Source organism: Phyllostomus discolor, chromosome 7 (genome assembly GCF_004126475.2).
Source record: "Phyllostomus discolor isolate MPI-MPIP mPhyDis1 chromosome 7, mPhyDis1.pri.v3, whole genome shotgun sequence".
In the NCBI taxonomy this organism is placed as follows: Eukaryota; Metazoa; Chordata; class Mammalia; order Chiroptera; family Phyllostomidae; genus Phyllostomus; species Phyllostomus discolor.
Genome location: NC_040909.2, coordinates 112,685,207 through 112,707,103, shown reverse-complemented (window position 1 = coordinate 112,707,103; position 21,897 = coordinate 112,685,207). Strand labels below are relative to the sequence as shown.

At 40.7% G+C, this 21,897-nt stretch overlaps 1 protein-coding gene across 7 annotated transcripts in view; it reads left to right on the top strand.

The window, feature by feature from the left end:
* Positions 1-4,955: 4,955 nt before the first annotated feature.
* YWHAZ (tyrosine 3-monooxygenase/tryptophan 5-monooxygenase activation protein zeta) overlaps positions 4,956-21,897 on the top strand; it is a 32,222-nt gene continuing 15,280 nt past the window's right edge. Inside the window, exons 1-3 of one of the 7 annotated variants that reach the window (XM_028534118.2) lie at positions 4,956-5,514; positions 6,233-6,465; positions 9,310-9,614. In XM_028534118.2, coding sequence (XP_028389919.1) covers positions 9,321-9,614 — 294 coding nt within the window. In that variant the 5' untranslated portion in view covers positions 4,956-5,514; positions 6,233-6,465; positions 9,310-9,320. Of the gene's footprint in view, positions 5,515-6,009; positions 6,466-6,526; positions 6,938-7,045; positions 7,122-9,309; positions 9,615-21,897 lie in introns of those variants that run through there. The other 6 variants (XM_028534119.2, XM_028534120.2, XM_036031314.1 and 3 more) reach the window with 6 other exon arrangements.

Genomic DNA, 21,897 nt, shown 5'->3' with positions numbered 1-21,897 from the left:
GAAGTCTTAGAATGCAAAATGGTACAGTTACTGTGGAAGACAGTTGGGCAGTTTCTTACAAAAGTGAAAATAGTCTTAACATACAATCCAGCAATCTCGCTAGCTCCTTGGTTCCCCAAGGAGTTGAAAACCTATCCACACAAAAAAATTTCACACAAATGTTTATCATAGCCAAAAGCTGGAATTGCCAAAACAGGAAAGTAACTAGGATGTCCTCCAATAGGTAAATGGATAAACTGTGATATATCCAAACAATAAATATTATTCAGCACTAAAAAGAAATGGAAAGCCATGGAGAAAAATCACAAAAAATGTGGAGGAACCTCAGATGCACATTACTAAGTAAAAGAAGCCAATGAGAAAAGGCTACACACTGAATGATTTCAACTATGTGACTTTCTGGAAAAGGCAAGCTGATGGAGATGGCAAAAAGATCAGTGATGCCACGGGTTCAGGGGGAAGAGACACACGGTGGAACAGAAGATGTTTAGAGCAGTGAAACTTCTCTGTATGATACTCGAATGGTTTGTTCAAACCCATAGAATGTACGACACCAACGATGAAACCTAATGTAAACTTTGGACTTTGGGTGATAATGATTTGTGAATGTATTTTAATAAAATATACCAGTCAATTTTTAACAAAAACACTTTTAACAGTTTTAACATATATACCACTCTAGCGGTAGATTTTTAAAATAGGAGAGGGTATGCATGAATGGGGTTGACTGGGGGGCAAGAGGTATGTAGAAATTTCTGTCTTCCCCTTAATTTTGCTGTGAACCTTAAACTACTCTAAAAAAAGAAATTCTATACATATATATGTATAGAATGTATAACTAGAATTCATATATACAGAGAGAGAACTACTGGAGACTTAAAGGTTAAGACATTAAAATGTTGCCAAACCAAGATTCTTGTTACAACCTTTCTCATCTTCCCATTATAATGAGTTTTTGAAAAATAAGAATCAATCATTTGCAAGAGAAATTTCCACTGACTCGAATGCAGAGGTTAAAACAAGACATTTATCACAAATATTTTAGCCTCTGAGAAACACCAAAGTTGGCAAAAAGAAGTTGAACTTTCAAAGTGTTATTCAATCAAATCTACAAATCCCAGAAGGCCAGCAGGAGCACAGAGGACCAGAGAGCCAGGAGCAGCTGGCTACAAAGTGCGATGGCCAGGCCCGGAATAAGAAGCCACAGATAAAGCAGTGTGTGGAAGCATGCTGAGAACCCCATGGTGTTCAAGTTTGTAGTTTTTCTTTAATTTATCACAGCTTATTCAAGATGAACCACAGAGAGCCTCTGATTCTTGACAACAAATTCTCTTCATAGCAGGCAACTGGACAATAGGTTAGGGCAAGCTCTTCTCACGGAGGCTGCTCAACGGGCGATAGGTGTAAATGTCTGCTGGATTCCAGAATTTAGGCAAGGCAGCGTGCATTTGAACACCCCCAAATCTTTAGACGTGTCATTTTTCAAGAGGATGGTAGAGAAGCACAGGAAATTTCACCTGTCAGTTGGCCAACTCTGAGACTGGAAGGAACTTACTTCATTGACACGTAATAGGAAAATTATCACTACCAGAGCATAAGATCTACCAAAATTTCTATAGTACAAGGAAACAAAACACTATTTGGAGACTCCAAGAAAGAGCATATATTTGAAGATGCTTTACTACAGGAAAAGAAAGCATTAGAAAATGTCTGTTGGGTCCTCGAAAGCATGCGAGGAGATCTGGTATCTATCAAACAGTGACCCATAAGTTAAGAATGTAAAGAAACTAAAAAAAATTTCATTGTGGAGGCAAAAAAGCAAAATTGAGTCATTGATAATCAAGTCAGTAACTTACAGGATGAGTGTGAGTTTTTCCAGGGAATCTTCCCCACCTCCACATGGACAGTTAGTGCTCATAGATCAGGTTTCCCAAAACACAATTCGCTCACCTTTATTAGCTCTTCCTTCCTGTGCTGCTCTGTAATTGCATTTGGTGTCTGTCTCTGTCCTTAGAATGTGGGCTCCTCCAGGAAGTGACCGTGATCTACATAGGTGTTTATGTCCCGCCCAGCAGCATAATCTGACCAGTGGGCCCTCATTAAGGTCTTCATAAATGTATGAAATGGGAGTTCACAATCAGTTTGGCTTTCGTGTTGGTTTACATTTTTGTTTTTTCAATCAACATGCAGAGAACTGAGTCTGTGACCAGAGTATCATAGAACATAGACTAGAGTCTGGGGTGTGGGAACAGAGTTGGAATGTATGGACTGAAAACAAAAGATGTGGTTTTTTTAGAAAAAACAAGGCTAAAGTAGTAGCCAAAGGAATAAAGATATCATCCGGTAAATAGTAAATTTTAAAGGTAAATTTAAATTTTAGAATTGAGGAAAAAATTTACTTTCCTTAGGTCATTCTAGATGTCAACAAATTAACTAAGAAATTTTAAACTGCCTTTTATCACAAGATCAGATTTCCTTTTCTTTCTTGCTCACTTAACGTTTTTTTATCTTTCCCATTTTCTTCTTTGAAAAAAAAAAACATGTTTATCACGCATTGACTTGCCAGTGATGTCTATAGACATCACAGTGCTCGGTGTCACAACAGATAAACTCTAAATCTCAGTGACAGAAACAGAAATTATCCCTCAATAAAGTCTAAAATGATGGGAACCGGCTTTCACAGACTTTCAGGGGCTTGGGCTCCTTTTATTTTATGGGCCTACCCTCCTGGAAAGCCTTGGAATCCTCTCCACTCAGCTGGCAAACAGAGTTCCATTCAGGGACCACATAGAGGTCCAGAGAGGTTTTTGTGGACCAGGACCATAAGTGGAGCACATCATGTTATTATATCCCAGTAGTGTAGCGCTCAGTCACATAATCACACCTCATTGCAAGGGAGACTGGGCAATAGAGTCTAGCTGTGGCCCTGATAGAGGAAAAATGGCTTTGGTGAGTACTAGCCTGCCTCAGCCACAAACACCAAGTTGTTCCAACAGTAGATCATTATGGTCTACGACACTCTGTGCAGCCCTCTTACTTTCTCACTTAATTTTTGCAATAATCTGATGGAATCCAGTGCTAGTATAGTATGTTCAATTTAGTAACCTATAGTTCTGAATAACAATCCAGGATTTGTACCTCATTCTGACTCCAAAAGCCCTCTGTACCATGATGCATTCTTCATTTAAATCAGGAAGTCTAAGGGAGATTATAACCTGACTGAATTGTGATTAAATTTAAATGATCATGTAACTGCACATCATCAGTAGATTCCATCTTCTGTGTTTTTCCAACTGGAGTGATTGGCACTTATGCCAGTTCACCTGAACTCTTTCCCATTTTAATGTATAGCATAGATCTGAAGCGATCCTGGCAGTCCCTGGTATAGGCATGGAGTGATATGCACTGTCTCATCATTTATATCTCATTGGTGCTAACAGATGGACACAAATTCGCATTTTCAGAGTAAACATCTTTATACCTCACACTTTTAAAATACATCTTAATTATCTTCACATTTAAAAAGTAGACATTCAATATATCCGTTTATAAGTGAATAATAGCTAAGTTAATTTGTGTAAAGAATGTGCTAAGCATTATATATATACCTGCATATTACATATTTATAGATATGACAGAATTTATAGATATGACCAGAATTTTATTGATGTGGAAATCAAGGCACAGATTAAGCAAGTTGACGGAGGCACGAGAGATGAACAATGGAGAACATAAAACAGGGCAGCCTACTAGTCTAAGTCTCCTGTAATTTTTCCTCAGTTCAAGTTCACAGGTTTTATTTTGTGTTTTGCTATTATCCTTGTCATATATTATTCCTATTCTTCAAAATACTTATCACTTGGCATTCTCTATTTTTGCTTCCCAGCAACCTCATTCATTACACCTTTACTCCATGAACACGTTCATTTGAGTATGTAAAACCTAATAGTTCCTATTGTTTCACTTAAAAAAAAATGCCTTGCTATTCAAAGCATGAAGCAAAAAACATAATTTAGCTGTTTCCTAAGGTAAATCCACAACTTATGGGGAGAAATCCTTTCACTTCCTCTAAAACAAAAAGGATCTATACACACATTTGAGGTACTGAAGGAACATCAATTTGTTTTAAGACATATTTAACTTCATATCTTCTGTCAAATTTTGGGTGCCTAGCATAAAATTGGAGACAACTTTAGAAAAAGAAAGCTTTTGAAATATTAGTCATTGAAATGACTCACTCTCTAAAAGAAACTAATTGGGAGTCAAAGAAAGATGACTTTTCGATCTCAGAAATTAAACCCTGATCAATTTGTTCATCCATTCAGTCCTTTATGAATGTGCTGATACGGAAACTTGCGGGGGGTGGGGGGCGGCGAGGATGAAAAACACTGAAATTGAACTGGACACTAAAAATGTTCTTCCCGGTTTACTTTGCTACCTAAATGCCAGTTGGAACTTCAGACAAAATGTAATTTGTAGAACAGCCTTCTAGCACATTGTATCCATCAAACAAAATCGACAAGGTGCTAGAAGACTGAGGAGTCATTTTGTGTCTGCTGGTGATAGAAATCCTCGGCAGAGCTTGCTGAACTCTTGTGAGGAACCTTTGTCAGTTGTGCCTAAAGCAGGCCCCTAGTAGGTGCTCAGTAAACGTGTTGTTAAAATCAGTGAGACCAAGATGGAGTTTACTCAAAAGCAGTAGGAGAGTTTTGCATTCTCTCATTGCTATCGATAAGCTCTCAACGACTTTTGCAACTGGTTTTGCAGGTCATCCAAGCCACTGACCTTACCTCAGCTCTAATACAGATAGAAGAAGGGGCAGAGACATTTTACACTGTGAATGTAGCTCTTTGAACTTCCCTAAGTAGCCTGGGTGGAGGCCCCACCGTTTTAGGCTGGCAGGTTTGTAAGGCACCAGCAATATCCGCCCTTCTACCCACCCCCCCCCGCCCCGTCCACTCCCCCCGCCCCTCCCCCCGCTTCCTGGGTTTTGGTCCCTGTCCTCGCCGGAGGCCCACTCCCCGCTCCCCACCCACGACGGCTGGGTCCGCAAGAGCCCTGACAACTACCACTTGCCTCCAACTTTGTTTCCAGAAGAAAATAGGTACTGATCTGTATATTTTAAATCACTACAGCATAAGGTCTTCAAGTGAATGTCTTATTTGGGTATTAAAATCTAATCTACGATAAATGAGCTAGTACAAAAAGACTTCCATGATTGCCCCTAACCCTCCATATGAGAAGGTGGTCTTATGCACTCGGAAGTTGTAGGCTTTCTGAAAGCAACGGCGTCTCCTTCCAGGCCTCACCTCCCGTCAGCTCCGTCCGCTCTAGGGAGCCACCTCACCCCCACTTCGCGCCCACCCATTGTCCCCTCGCAGCTGTCAATGCGCGCAGATCCCGAACTGCCGATTGGAAAACCTTCCTGTCACTCAGTCCACACTCTGAGACTGGACGCTACACTCCCTATTCCCAGCCTTAAAAGGTCTAAGACAGCGTTCTCGGAGCCAGCAGGTAAAGCCGCGGCGGCGGAAGGGAGGAAAAGAGCGAGGGAGGAAGGAAGAAAGGAAGGAAGGAAGGAAGGGAGGGAGGAAGGGAGGAAGGGAGGAAAGGAGGAAGGGAGGGAGGAAGTAAGGGAGGGGCCCGCCCGGTGCTGGGTGGGTGAGGGGAGCAGCGGTCTGGGGGCGCGCGCCACATAACCTCTCCAGGCTAGACCGCGCCCTGTCCCTCCCCCGCCCCCCCCCGTGCCACGCCAAGCCCTGATCACAATGCCCTAACCGTGGAGCCACTCTCGCAATCCAGCCCCCTGACATCCTTGAGGACAGTTACCACTGCGAAGCACCGAGGGAGGGGAGGGGTGGGCCGCGGGGGATAGGGTGGAGGGGTATGTGAAAGGTCCCGGATGTTGCTGAACTAGAGCCCCTTCCAGAGGGAGTAACTGGCGCAGGCGCAGGCCCACAAGGCAAGCTAAGGTGGGGGTGGGGAGGAGTTTTCTTTCTGGTTTAGACTGAGTTGCTGAAGCTAGAGGGGAAGACTTAGGGTGTAGCGGTGTGGAGAAGGGAAAAAAAGGAGCTTCCTGCCCAGGCGCACTTGGGACTAGAGAAGTTGGAAGCTGAGCAGGTTGGGAAGGAGGATTGGTGGCGGGAGAGGACGCGCGCGCTCCTCCGCTCGCCCTCTAGCGCGGGCGGACGGGACGCGCGCGCTACAGAGCGGCGGTTGTGCTGGCCCCCAGAGCTGTGGGCACCAATCAACGGTTGCCATAGCAGCGTTTGACGTCATCGTGCGTGTGGTGCCCCTGCTGCCGGGGCTGGTGATTGGAGGAAACCCCGTGTCTGCGGAGCGTCTGTAGCCTGTGAGCAGTAAGATCGAGGGACAGAGTCTCAGCCTCGCCGCCGCTGCTGCCGCCGCCGCCGCCCAGAGACTACTGAGCCCCGGTCGTTCCGCCGCCACCCACTCGGGACACAGGTGAGGAACCCGGCCGCCGTCGCCTCGCCCCACTCTTTCCCCTTTCAGACCAACCTAATGAAATCGTGGGGACCATCCCCGCTCCACGTCCCTTCAGCCCCGCTGGCCGGGCGGTAGCGGCGCTGGGCTAAGGCGGAGTCTCCGCAAGCGGAGACGGGCGGCGGCTTTCCTTCCGCTGGACTCGGGCGGGCGGCTCGCGCCTGCCTCGGGCTACTTGCTTCCGGATCGGCGCCTCAGCCCGGATAAGCGCCCGTTCCTGGCTCCCCTCCCCGGGGGGTGGAAGGGGCGCCCGCACGCGAGATCCCCGGGGACCTGCTCGTCGCCTGTTCCCGGGGTGGCTGAGGCACCACTATCCGAGATCCGTTCCAGTTGTCGCCCCTGTTCCCCCCAGAGCCCCTTCCCTCTCGCCGCCTCACTCCTATTTTCCGCCCCAGATAATGACTCGGTGGCTGCGGGCAATGCAGTGGCGCAGGTGAGGCCGCCCCCTCCCCGCGGCTCTCCCTGCCCCCCGCCCGTTCCTCGGCGCAGCCTCCGCGCCTGGCGCTGCGGCGGCGGCGGCACCCAGCACCACCCCCAGCTCGGGCGGCGGCGCGGCGGGAGGCCCAGGCTTGGGGACCCGGTCCCGAGCAGAGGCCCGCCTGGGAGGCGCCCGCCAGGTAGACTAGGGCGAGGCCGCGCTTCGTGCGGTGGGGGGCGGGGGGGTCACCTGAGACAGAGCCGAATTTCCTGGATTCCGCGGGGGAGGGGGCTCGAAAATTCCGGGGTGGGGGAGGGGGCTGGCCTTTTCCTCTGGGGAATGGGGGCTCCCAGCCCAGGTGGGGTAGAGATGGGCAAGACTATGGGCAAGGCTATGATAAGCCCGCGTATCTCGCTCGCCTACTGGTTGGGCTAAATTGGAGGGTCTCTGCGCTGTTTTAGGGTGCGTACCCTGCTCTGCGGGGTCGGGAAGCCTGAGCTTAACAGCCGGTGGTGGCCCGGCTGGTCAGGGTGTGGCTCTTGCCCCCTCCCCCACCTGCTGCAGCTGTCGGGCCGATACAGACTAAATGAACACCAGCGGTGTCGGGTGGCGGAGGGGACGCCGGTGGGAGAGTGGGGTGTGTCCAGCGCCCGACTGGCCTTGGTTTTGCTTCCGCGGGCGGCGTTGGCCTCGCTGGCCCTTTTGCCCCCGGGGCAGGCGGCGGCTCCCCTGTACCCCGGGTCGGGCGGGAGCGCGCTGCTCCTCCCTCCAGCTCTGGTGAGGGAAAATTAACACTCGGCAGTAGGTTGGGCTCCTTGACACAGATCCGCCATGACAAAGAGGGAGAGTCGGGGACTTATGCAGAGGCACAAGCTTGGGCGGAGCCAAGCAGTGGGGGTTGCAGATAGCGCGGACTCAAGGATTTGCGCTTTTAAGTCCTGGTCGGCCGGTTTTCGGTACACTCAACTCGACGTCTTAATGTCGGTTAAGGGTTAAATGGGTGCGGCGAGGCCTTGGAGGACTAGTTATTATGTGAGAAACCCAGTGCACTTCCCCCTTGTACCCTAGGGGTTGGGGAGAAAAACCTTTATACTGGTTTTAGACGATTCTGTGTTAGAAGCACCATTAATCTGAGAGCATTTTTTTGAGTTATTGCGGGGGGGGGGGAATTTGTTAATTTCGAGAAATGGGGGTGGGGAATTACGCGGTCACAAATTTTTAATAATTTTAGCATTGAAACACTGCCTTGCATTCAAGGTAGTTGATTACTATTTGTTTAAATACTGGGAATCTGTTCCGATTTTTCTTTTTAAGTTTTGTGGGATTTCCCTGGGAAGATAAAGGATCTAGTATTGGTGAATCAATTCCCATAGTGACAGTGCTTCCTCTGTTCACCTTTAATTAGTGTACTTCAGACAGTATATTTTTATTTTAAATCGTTTCTTATGTTGGGTCTCTGTATGTTCTGGTATCTGTGTGTTTTAGCACTTTTCAATTAAATTTTGACTTCTAGAAACAATTCTATGTTTAAACCGGAATAATGATACCGGAATCACTGGTCACACTGACAGCACTTAATATATAAATTTAGTGCTCACAAATGGTAAGAGTTGAAGTTCCAGGACTCATGGGTAAATTTTGTTAAGCGGGTGTGTATATAACAAGATGCAGCTCAATGAGGCCTTAGGGTCAGTTATCGATTTTTTAGTGGTTATTTTGTATTCAAAATATCTTTAAAACAAGAAATTTGGTCATTCTTTCCAGAAAATTATCCTTCCGTGGTCAGCTGGCAAATGTTACAATGATCGATGGAGTGGGGGTAATATCCACTAAAATTTAAACTTAAAACAGTCCTGAAAAAAGGTTTTATGAAAGTAAAAAGACATGAATTACACATTAAACTGGCATGAATCGTGATTCTGGAAGTATGATGGAAATGTGTTGTTCTTCATAGGCAGTCTTTTCACTAAAGAAAAGCTGCTTAATTTTTGATTACTTTGATATTGGAAACGAGTTGAAATTTTGGCCAAGTAAGATAAGGGTTGGTTTTTAAGGTGGCCTCTGTGTTTTGACTACATGTGAAATTAGGATCTTCTGAACAAAGAAAAGGTAATGCAGTTTAAATTTTGCTAAACTGATGTTAATGACTTTAAATTTTACCCTTTGAAGGCTGATATGCTTTTTTTCCCCTTGTTCTGATGATTTTTGTATGTGTGAGGTTGCATTAAATTCCTCCTGTGAAGAATGTTCCATAGGCAACCAGTCTTCCATAGGCTGTTGGATTTGAGGTGTTAGATACAGCTTTTTAATTTTTTAACAGAAGGTATAATTTTGAGTCTATTTGTTTTGGTGGGAAAAATATCTAAATACTTTTTTTTTTTCTGCAGAACATCCAGTCATGGATAAAAATGAGCTGGTGCAGAAGGCCAAGCTGGCCGAGCAGGCTGAGCGGTATGATGACATGGCAGCCTGCATGAAGTCTGTAACTGAGCAAGGAGCCGAATTATCCAATGAGGAGAGGAATCTTCTCTCGGTTGCTTATAAAAATGTTGTAGGAGCCCGTAGGTCATCTTGGAGGGTCGTCTCGAGTATTGAGCAAAAGACAGAAGGTGCTGAGAAAAAACAGCAGATGGCTCGGGAATACAGAGAGAAGATTGAGACCGAGCTAAGAGATATCTGCAATGATGTCCTGGTGAGAATCCAACATTCATTTTAGCCTCACTGTACTATAGGGTTCTTATAATGAAGTCAGTTTTGATACTGTCATTTTTTTACCTTGGTTTTTGTTTTAAAGTTTGTTTTAAATCTGTCCCAAGAGACTATAAAAATGACTGCAGTAATGTTTTTTTGTACTAATTAAAAAGATTAGTAGTATTGCCATTTCAGTTAGTGGTTGGAGTATTGGTAGTATTTGTAGAGTTAATTTTTTAAATGCACATATGTGGATTAGTAACTTTACATATCTTGGTTTTATGTAAAAGAGGTGTAATAGGAGACCCTTTGTAGACATAGTACCTATCCTTCCCTGGATTAGCCACTGTAATGTTAATGTAATGAGTCAGCCATGCGGGAAGCACTGGCATCAGTTACTCTTGCCTCTTCTTGCATTTTAAGTGTTGGAAGTTAACTTTGTACACAGACATTCACAATAAAAGGTTATGAATAACTCAAGCTTGATTATCCAGGTTTAGTCAAAGTATTTCAGGTATTCGGTATTTACTCTGTTGAAGCACTGCCTCTCTAAAAGCTTTAAAGAATTAAACTACTTTTTTTTTTTTTAACAAATGATGACTTTGACTCAAAAGTTTACTCTGAGGATAAATTGGTGGAAGATCCAACCATTTAGCATATAATGTCATTCATTCATTCATATGTGTGTGTGTGTGTGTGTATCCATATGTTACCTATTTAATGAACCAGGAGTTTTGGGGATAATATTTAAAGTGCTGTTACTAAAATAATTCTCCTTGTATAGCAGGACTTTAGGGTACACATTGGGTAGAACTCTGGTATATAGAGAGAGACAGTATCAGTTTCTCTGGATGGGCTACTGAATCTGGGACTCAGTATGGAAATCCATGTGCACTATTTATTTGAATCTTGTTCACAGAAGAATTACTATAATGAACAAATATATAGGCTTTTGTCTAAGTTGTGATGACATTATGATTCATTTAACTAGTCTTTAATTACTAGTAGAATAGCTTTAGTTCCTAAGTTATGAGTACTTTCCTTAAGTGGTTTCTTTCCTCTTTTTTTCCTTAAACGATTTTACTTATTTTTATAGAGGGGAAGGGAGGGAGAGAAACATCAATGTGTGTTTGCCTCCTGGGTGCCCGCCCCACCAGAAGGCCTGCAACCTAGGCATGTGTCCTGACTTCAGGCTGTCTTTAGTCTAAAGAACAATAAATATTTTTTTTATCTTAATTAACATGAGCTCAGGTCTTCTCATGTGGTATCTGTTTTGGGTTCATTTTAAACTGCTTTTATTTGAAATCCTTACATTGAACACTGCCATTTAATTCTAAGATGAGAAAAAAGAATTCTGTGATTTATTTAGGCTAATGACAATGCTTATCTTTTACTTATTTATTTTTTAATATTTATTTACTTTTTTAGAGAGAGGGGAAAGGAGGGAGAACAAGAGGGAGGGAAACATCAATCTGTGGTTGCCTCTCACATGGCCCCCACTGGGGACCTGGCCCGCAACCCATTTAATTGCAAAGGTAATAAGAATATTTAAAATTTAAAAATGATCATGTTTTCTCCAATAAAAAACATGAGGGTCCAAAGTGTCGGACCCTCCCAGGGTGGTGCATTGTCCAGTGCACCAAAAGGCTGTGGGTTTGATTCCTGGTCAGGGCACACACCAGGGTGGCAGGTTTTGGTTGGGGCACATACAGGATGCAGCTGATATACCCCCCCCTCCCCCACCCCTACCCTTCTCCCCCATCAAATCAATAAACACACCCTCGAGTATTTAGAAATAAATTAGACTTTAAAATAATTATTACTACACTCCTTTTAACAATTAATAAACATAACAAGTTTATGTATGAGTTTTAGGATTCTGCAACATTTTTTAAAAATGTGCTGGGTTTTTTCCTCCCTTGCTCTTTATTAACTGGTCCCTATGTACATGTTACTGAATTTTGTTCACTCTGGTGGTTTCCCCTCAATTATTACACCTAATCAAATAATTTTTGTTTTGGTTTCAAAGGGTTTGTTATACATTATAATTTTCCTTAAGACAAAAGTCTATTTTAGGATTAAGGGGGACGAAGTAACATTTACCCTCTACTAACAAGTTTATTTGCTATTCCAGGTAGGTATTTGCATGTTTTCCATGCTGAAAGTATAAAAGCTCCTGAGGATTTTCCTAGGAAAAGCCTCGTAGCAGTTTTGATTTTGCTTCCCTTTGGTTTCCTTACCAAGAAAAAAAAGTACTGCATAGGGTCAGTGGGTGATAATAACAAGATAATCTCTGAATAGCTCTTTGTTGATAAAATTATTAAGAGGGTTTGATACTGGTCACTACCCTTGTTCAGAATAGCATTGGCTTATCACCAAATTTGACTGAAATTAGAATATTGAAAGTTTAGATAAACAAAAGTTTAATTCCTTTACTATACAAAAGGCTCAGAATTCTAAACAAGCTTTTGCTTTCATCCTCTGTCTCTTCAAGAGTAAAACCCTGTTGGTGATTTTTGCATGGTTTGTGCCTCCTAATGTATACGCAGGTGGCAAACACAAGGCCCACAGGCCAAATCCGGCCCTCCACTGGGTTTTATGTGGCCTTGTTTCTACGTGGTGGCAGCGCCGAGCTCTCCCTTAACTGTTAAGGAGTAGTTACATTTACACAGCCCTAAAATTACATTCGGCCTTTTGAAGGCAGTGGTGAGACTGATGTGGCCCCTAGTGAAAATGAGTTTGACACCAAAGTAGATACTCAAGTATTGATTAAGTGAGCAAAAGAGCCTCTTTTGGAAAAGAGGATAATAGAACTAGGTCAGCAGCACTGCTAATTTTCCAAGGCTTTTTCTGATTCAACTTGGGAAAATCTGATATTTACAGATAATGTGGCTTTTTACAAGCAAAGCCTCTTGTCCCTGTTATCTTTTCAAACAGGTCATATTGACTCTGGAAACATCTTGCATAAAATTCCTTTACCCCTTTCTAGTAAAATGAAGTAGTAAAATATAGCAGAACTGATACATTGTCTTGAGAAAAACATCTTTGAACTGATACTTTATGGTTAGTAAAAATGATCTTTTAATTATATTTTAAGGTCTTAACACATAATCACTTAAAATTGTATTACTCAATTTTTATGAACTCGATTTGAGGAAAAACATGCAGGTAATCGTATTTTAGAATTAATGTTACTGGCTGGTGGTTGTCATAGACTTCATTGTACTATTGAGCACCTGGCCAAAAAGATACCCTCTTTCTATAGGTTTTAATTAATACCATCTACCAGGCAGACAAAGTAGGAACCGTGTTACTTTGTATAATAGTTGAAGAACATTTCTGTGGGAAATGGTCGCTGGCATATTCTTTCAATATGGACTTCTCTTTATGCAAGAGAACTTGGGGTTCTTCTCTTGCGTGTTAATTTGAAATTGTAATATGTGAACTAATGTAATCTGCCTTTCCTCCCACATCATAGACCAAAAAGCTCTCTTGGGTAGTAGTCGGGAGAGATTTAACCTCCCACCTACCAAATTGGTTAGGGATCACTGATACCTCTTCTGCATAAATCTACAAGAAGTAACCAAAAATAGTATACTTTTGTCTTGACTGATGAAATGGAAAACAAAATGAGGAAATACGTATTAAAAAACTTAACTCACATTCAAAGAAGATTTTAGTGATGTAAAAAGAGCTCCAGATTTTGAGTTGGACAACTTTTTACCATTTAATACCTTCTTGGAGTAAAGAAATCACTCAGTCCTGTGAGAGAACTGAGCTCAATTAAGTGGAAATAATATCCACCTCATAGGATTGCTGTAGAGAATGAAAATCAGGTAAAGCCCTTGACTACCTCCTGCGCCATTTATGTCAGGTCTGGGGTTCTGTTTAAAAGCAGTGGCAACAGGACAAGCCTGCCAATAATAGCTCGAGGTCTCTTAACTCAAGTCCAAGGATGGGATTTAAAAGAGCCAAGAAACGTTAAAAACTGCATTTTCTGGGGTAAAGGGCCAACAGATTTTCAAAGTTTTGTTTAAATAATTGAAAAGCTTGCAGTATAAGGCAAAAAATGTCTTCCTTTTCCAGCAGGTACAGGAACAAAATTGTGAGTCTTAACATTCAGCAACAGTAGTTTAGTAATAGTGATTCAGTTAACTTGACTGAATCCCACTTTGTTACGCCTCTCTGAGTTTTTATCTGCTGGGGGCAGGGTTAAGGTGTGTGTTTCCTAGGCACTCATTTTTGTTTCATGCCCACAGAACTGCCATTAAGCAGGTGCATGCTAGGGAACCAGGCAGCTTTTAGGTCCTTCCTCGTCTGAATACATTAGTAAGTGTTTTGGACTTTAAAAGCATGTATAGAATTTTAAGCTGAAAATCCCTAGACAGCCCACTTATTGGAATAAGGGCTTCTTGAAATAATTCTGCAGTGTTATACTCATCTTTATAACTGAAGAATTTTCACAGTAGGTATTAAGTATTCCACTGATGAGATATTTTGTATAGTTGGAAAGTCTGAGGTGTATAAAGTAGAAATAAGAAAATAAAGGAACAAGAGTGGAAAGGCAGATGTTTGCTCTTGGTGGTGGGAAGGGGAAGAGTAACCAACAAGTTGATCAAGAAAGATAGTATTTACCTTTTTTTTTTTCCCCAGTAAAACAATGTTTAAATAAGAATGGAATTCTTTCTACCTGTTCTAGTAAGAGATGCAGATGACCTGGAGATGTTTGGTGATTAGATGAGCTATGAAGATAGTTAAAAGTTAACTAAGAGGAAGAGATGAAAGGATTTGACACATTGGAATTAGAGTGAAAAAATATGACTCACATATGAAAAAAACATGCACACTTTGATCCAACTCTTTTTTTTTTTTTTTTTAAGATTTATTTACTTATTTTTAGAGAGGGAAGGGAGGGAGAAAGAGAGAGAGAAACATCAGTGTGCGGTAGCTGGGGTCCAAGGCCTGCAACCCAGGCATGTACCCTGACTGGGAATCGAACCTGCAACACTTTGGTTCACCGCCTGCACGCAATCCACTGAGCTACACCAGCCAGGGTGATCCAACTCCTTTAATCTACCCAAAAAAGAGGAAGAAATTATAAGGCTTCCCGGGCTGGTGTGGCTCCATAGAGTAAGTGCTGGTCTGCTCACCAAAAGGTCACGGGTTCGATTCCCAGGCTGGGGGCACATGCCAGGGTTGCTGGCCAGGTCCCCAGTTGCAGGCATGTGACAGGCAACCAACTGATGTATGTACCTTTCTTCCCTTCTCTCTAAAAATAAATAAAATCTTCAAAAAAATTCATGTCCAGAGTTTGACCATTTGCCACCACCTCCATACTACACCGTGGTCTCCGCCACTATTTTCTCTCACCTGGATTATTGGGGGGGGGTGGGGGGGGGGCGGGTTGTAAGCCCATTTTTAAAGATTTTCTTTCAATATGTATAGATCCACAGTTTGGAAATAATTTGCTAAAACACCCCATAAGTGCATCTTTTGTAAAATTTTATGAAAGGCAGTTTGAAGAATTCGGCCTAGTTTTCATAGGAACACATCTTTTTATATTTATCCGTAGCATTTAAGTAGTATCGCATTTAAGTTATTTATAGTCAGTATAATGGCATAGCCTTGGAGACAAAATAATCAGGCTCTTAAATAAGGACGTAACTGCTGATAGAAGCTGAAGGGAACCAGAGAGTAGCTGGAAAACCATCCTCAAGCATTTAGGTCAAGTAAAGGGCATTATCATCATTTACCCAGGAATGAAGAACTTAATGTAAGGTAGGTTCTCTATTAAGTGAAATTTGGTTATCCCAACAAATTAAGTGAAAATTTTGTAAAATTTGTTGCATTCTGCATCATGGTATCAGAACATTAGAGGGACACAATGCTGCTCAATTTAAAAGCCTTTTTGTACATTAATCCTGTTGTTTCTTGGAATTTGGGCTTCAACATATGAAAGATTTAGGGGTTTTTTTGCCCTGTGAATATAATACCGATTTTTAAATGTGGTAATGGTCCTAACACATAAAGGGAGCCCAGTATAATTTGGAATTAAACATTATTGGACTGTTGAGATAAATTTGATCATACATTTTTTTTTTCCCAAAATAGATGGTCTTTGACACATTTATGTTGGAGAGAGAAATAAGTTTTTAAAAGTCAATGTGTTTTCCTTTTGTCCATTAAAATTCTGATATGCCTTGGGATGATTTTTTTTCCTGGAGTTTCTGAGATCCCTATTGAGATTTCATCCTGGTTCCTGTAGTGCTTGCTTTATTATGATGGTTTTACATCAAGAATAATTGTGATTTAGAATTGTGGTCAATTTCAATATGCCGAAAGTCAAGGTTCATCTTCCATTTGAAAATACCTATCCTTTCTAACTACCTAATTTTAGCATGTTTTCTAGACTTAATTAAAATGACATCTTGTTCCCAACTTGGACTTCATTTTCTGACTCAAGTTATTGCTGTGTTGACTAGGTTCTTAACTTTTTACATTCATAGTGATAACTCATTTATAGTACCCACGATTATTTAACCATTCCCATTGTACCAGTAGTAGTTCTACTCCTTACTCTCCCACTCAAGCATATTGGCAAGAAAGTGATACTGTAAGGATAAATATGATTTATTGGACAAAAGCTACATTATAAACTTTTTACTGTATCTGGTGCTGATTCACTCAGACTTGTTACCTTAATTTTCTATTCCCAGTTCTATGCTGCATACAGCTCTTATTCTTACCTTTGTATAAAGTAACTATTCCATCTGCTCAGTTTTTCCCCAGATCCCTTTGTATACACAAAGCCTTTGGCTCCAGTTTGGTGTTCTCCAGTAAACCTAATACAAGCCATTGCTAGTTCCCATCTTTATGTCCTGAGAGTTTGTTTTATTACTCAGATTCAGAATTTATTTTAAACTCGATGTCTAAGTTGTTTTCACTTTAGAGGATTGACTTCAGTCCCTTTATTTTCCTTGGAAACAGAGCCATTAACATTTGTGATAATTAACTTGTAAAGTACACTGAAGGAGTAGGATGTGCTTAATATTTTTTAGGTGATACAAATTTGAATTAGGCTTGAGGGGAACAGTGTGTTTAGCCACCATATATCAGTAGTTCCCGTTGTACTCAGTACAGTTCTGTGCAATGGGCATTGTCCATTTGTTCTCTAGTGAATAATTCTCTGTAACGATGAACTGTTACCTTTGTGAAATTGTTGTGCAGTAGCAGTTGTCATTTGTCATTGATTTTCAGTTCTGCATTTTCTGTTAAAGCATTAAGTGACGTAAGTCATAACTTGGTATAAAATAGTCATATCTTGGCAGAATTCACTCATTTCTTTGTGTTGACATTCTTTTGCTATAGTGGATTGGGGGGGCAGCAAAGCATGGCCTGAGTATAGCTGATTTGTTATCAATATGATCTTAGGTTGCTTGAGAAATGTTTACATTGGAATAGATTACTAACAGGTTTCGACAAATAAGCATTTGTGAGTTTCTTTTGACAGAATTTATTGTGAGCCTTCTTCCCTTCTCTCCCCCAAGTAAAAATATACTGCAGTGATATTAGTCACAGGTGGCAGGATGGCAAGTTAATAATGTAAGTACAGATCTGGCTTGGTATAGCTTAGTGGATTGAGTGCCGGCCTGTGAACCAAAGGGTCATCGGTTCGATTCCCAGTCAGGGCACATGCCTGGGTTGCGGGCCAGGTCCCCAGTAAGGGGACACATGAGAGACAAAATGTAATTACAAATAAATTAAGTAAGTAAGTAAGTACAGTCACTCAAATGTTAATCTGTAGAGTTAAATAGACGAAAATAAGACTTTGTCCACTGGGTTGACAAACCTGTATATGCATGTTTGTTCTCCTAAAACCTAGGAAAGATCCTATTGCATTTAATTTGCAAGGCATGCCCAGTTTTTGTTGTTTGTTGAAATTTTATTTGCTTGGATTGTTTAATGACTTGGACATCATTAGAAAAGTCAGAAACATTTTTTTTAGCGCAGGTTAGTTTCCATCTTGCTAACAAGTTTTGGGATCTAGGTGTATAAAATTAGCAGTATTACTAAGGAGAACTCATTGGTGAGTTGAATGTTTCTTACCTAAGCGATTATAAATGTTTTTCTGAAAAAGACCTACTTTGTTGATCTGAGACTCATAAACTGTCAGCTCATAATTTTTTGCCCAAGGTGTAGAAAGGACATACTTCGACCACATTCATCCCAGTGACGCTTGATGAAAGTTCTACCCAAAACACATTACTTTTGAAATATGATTCTGTGGAATTGACAGTTGAGGGCAGTATGATATAGACAGGCTGTGTAGTATACTTAGAACAGACAAGTTCTCAATTCAGTAAATTATTGAATACTATTCTACCATGTTTGGAAGGTGTTTGGAAATACAACATCCCAGAGTGATCATGCTCTTTGTTAAGAGTAATGACTTTTGCCTCCAGTTTCACCTTTGGTTGTTTCTAGTTGATATGGGGGGATTATTATAAGACTGTTAATTTCATCAATTTTGAGATTTAATTTAATAGAATTTTAATAAGCTGCTTAAAATCTTTATTTTTAATATTTATTGATTACTTAAACTATTTTGTGGGCTCTGTTATAAAATTAATTTAATATATATATTTTTTAAACCGTGCTCTTTAAAAAATCTCCAATCTAGATGAACTAAAGGGGGGAATGTGGGTGGGAGGGGGGAGTGAAAGGGGGGAAATGGGACAATTATAATCACATAATGAAATATATTTTTTAAAAGAGAAAGAAAAGATCTCCAATCTAGAGGGGAAAATAGGCATGGACACAGACAGCACAGCAGAGTAAGAGGGAAAGTACTACTATTATATTAGTTGGATATGGAAGAGCTGGTCTTCGACCATTTTTTTAAAGACGGCTGATAAAATCTAGGCCCACTAGGGAGTTTATACGTAATATACAGTATATGAGTTAACCAAACAAAAAGTGTTTTAACCCAAAAAATGATTTGTGATGAAAATAGTGAGAAATGGGGTTTTGGTTGGGCCCCGGGGTCAAGGTTGATGCCAACAGTAAAGGGGGCTCTGGGGAGGATAGAAGGAAAGTCCTCAAGTGTGTCAGAACAGTTTTAACCGTTGTTGCCTGATACTTAGTATGTTTTTTTAGTACTTTTTACCATTTTACTTTTAATCTTTAGAAGTGACATTTTGAATATGAGGTAAAACACTGATTTTCCTCGGATTATTTTGCTAGCATTAAGTATATAGAGGCAGGTGATTCCCTGAACCTGATTTAATTCAGTAGTTTTTAGTCCCACTCAGAGTTAGCCCTTTCACTCTGTTGATTTTTCAAGAAACAAGCAAAGCATTTTAGAACATTGCTGGTTTTCTATCAGCACTAAGTTTTGTGCAGATCATTTGTTTCATTTTGGGTAAAAAAAAAAAAAAAAAAGGAGCAAACACTCCAGCTTTTAATGGGAATTATAATGAAATTTTAGGCTGGCTTTAACATTCCTTAAACACCACGGATAATATACTTGGCTTTATCACATTTACTGATGTTTTAAAAGTTAAATGGTAAAGACTTACCATCTGTTATTAATGGGAAATGCATCAATTAAGTGATGGGTCAGTCTTCTATGATTCCGTTCATGAAATTAATTGAACAGTGCTTGTTTCATCATACATGTGTGACCTTATCATTCATAGAACACTTCAAATTTTATTTTCTTAAGCCAACATTGCACAGGATAGTGGGTTTAAAGTTCAAATGTCTGCTAATGTTTATTAAACTAGTTAGTTCTTTACGTTACCTGAGTTTTAGCAGTTTTGATGGAGCACTTTCTAATTGGTTGGAAGCAAAGGATGGTTGCTATTGAAGGAAAGGAAGCCATTCTAGCCACAAGGGGGAGTAAGAGACTAGTTTTCAAATTAACGGATCCCTATTGCAACAAAAATAGCCTGCATTTGTTTTAGAGTTTTTAGAAATCTAGGAAGATAAAGGCTCAGTGGCTTTACAGAATAAAGTGAAAGTTCTGGGAAATTCCTCTTTGTGCACAAAGAAATTGTGCAAGACTACAAATTTGAATTTTCTTTCATTTTTACAGGTCAGGGAACTGAGGCTTAGAGGTTCAATGACTTCCCATTAGGTCATGCTGTAAGCATTGATAATTTTGTCCCCTATGATAGTATTTACTTAATTATAGATTGAAACATATTTACTCTGCTATCATGTACAGTTTTAGGAATGATGGGTTGGAGGTTGTCAGAATAACTGGACTTTGTTTAATTTCATTAAAAGGGGTGATGACTACAGTTTCAGACTATATTTTAGGGTTATATACTTAAATGAAAATAACAAAAATTACATTTGAGGGCCCTTGTGTGTTTTGTCACCATTTCCCTTTTAACCGCTGGATATTTTTTTGTGCATGATTTGTATGAAAGTGGAATGTCCATTTCTCCTAACCTCTCTCCCCATCTCTTGTGTTCATGGAAGAGGGGCCATGGTAGTGTAGTCAAGGACAGAAATAGATATGGAGGCTTTAGTCTTTCCCACTCACATATTTGGTGAGATCAAGTTAACAGAGACTCAGCTATATTTTCAAGTTGCAGTCCATAAATGTCTTACTAGTGGTTGATTCCTTTGCTTTGATATTGTGGGGCTATTTACTATTTGTTAATGACATTTTATGCACACCTATCAAGTGTTATCAAAATCAGTAAATAATTGATAACATAAACTAACCTCTGAATTTATTCACAGATTTATACTACTTCAGTAATCTAATTCTGGTTCAGAATTCAATCCAGGATCACACTTTACATTTCATTGTCATGTTTCCTTACTCTCTTTTATTCTGCACCATTTTTTTTTCAGTCTTTGCCTTTCATGATTTTGACACTTTTCAACAGTACTGATCAGTTATTTTGTACAGTGTCCCTCAATTTGTATTTGGTGATTCCTTATGATTAAATTCAGATTGTGCATTTTGGGGGAAAATTTCTGGAATTGATATTATGCCCTCCTTGGTGCATCATATTAGGAGACACACAATATATTCTTGTTATATGCCAGCTGTATAACTTGTAATTTTCCTTTGAAATACATTTTTCATTAGTTGGCTTCACGTATATTCTAATTGGCAAGCCCAAATGATGACAGCACACAGTGCAGTGATTTGAGTGCAAAGCGACGAGTGGCCATTCATTAAATTAATAGACAGTCCCTGACGTAACAGTGGTCTGAGTTAGTGATTTTTTGACTTTACAATAGTATAAAAGCAATGTACATGCAGTAGAAACCATACTTAGAATTTTGATCTTAGACTAGTGATGTGTGGTACAATACTCTAATGATGCTGGGCTGCAGCAGTGAGCCACAGCTTCCAATCAGGGATGCGATCACGAGGGTGAACAAACAACACGCTACAAGATGTACTGTGTCACCAATGTTTTTTGGGTATTGTGTTCTGAGCACATGTAGCGTAGGCTAGGCTAAACTGTGGTGTTCAGTAGGTTGGGCGTATTAAATGTATTTTCAACTTAACCTTTTTCATCTTACAGTGGGTTTATTCAGATAGAACCCCATTGTTGAGGAGCATCTGAGGAATTGTGGGGTGGCAAGTGTTTAGTGTATTAGAGATACTTTCCTGGAATAAAATTGGAAGGGAGATTTTGGAATTAATGCTATAGTGAAAAGAAGATTGAATGAGAGTGCAGGTCGTGATTTTGTATTTGAAACTCAACCAAAATCCAGGCCTCCTAAGTTGCAAATTTACTCTCTGTTGCTGCCTCAGACTGTCCCCCCTACTCTATCTCTCTCTTTTGATGGGTGTTTCGTCTCCCTTTGCCACCTCCTTCAGGGTTACTACGTGGAATCCTAGAGCTTATCCAAACATTCTGGGAGCATGTTAGGATACACCTAGTCTGCTCCTTGGCTGGTGTTTCTGAATCTATGTGCTTATTACCGTATGTGTAACTTTTGAGCAATTTCTTAAGTCTTATGAGAAGCAGAACATTGAGTGTTTTTTAATTATCTGACATACAATATCAGCTTCAATAATTTTTGTGTTTTAACCATTTAGAAGTTTGGTAGGATGGTGACGCCTTGATAGTTTTCAGCAGGCTGGCCTAAGATTTTTCTCCTTCGCTCTCTTAAGATAGCTTTAAGTTTCCTATTATATTTAAATGAGGCTGTCTAAATTATGCATGTGTATTACAGTTCAACCTTGGGTTTAACATTTGAGTGCCTAACGTGCAAAATGTGTCTTTAAGGGGCCAGTTAAGAATGTG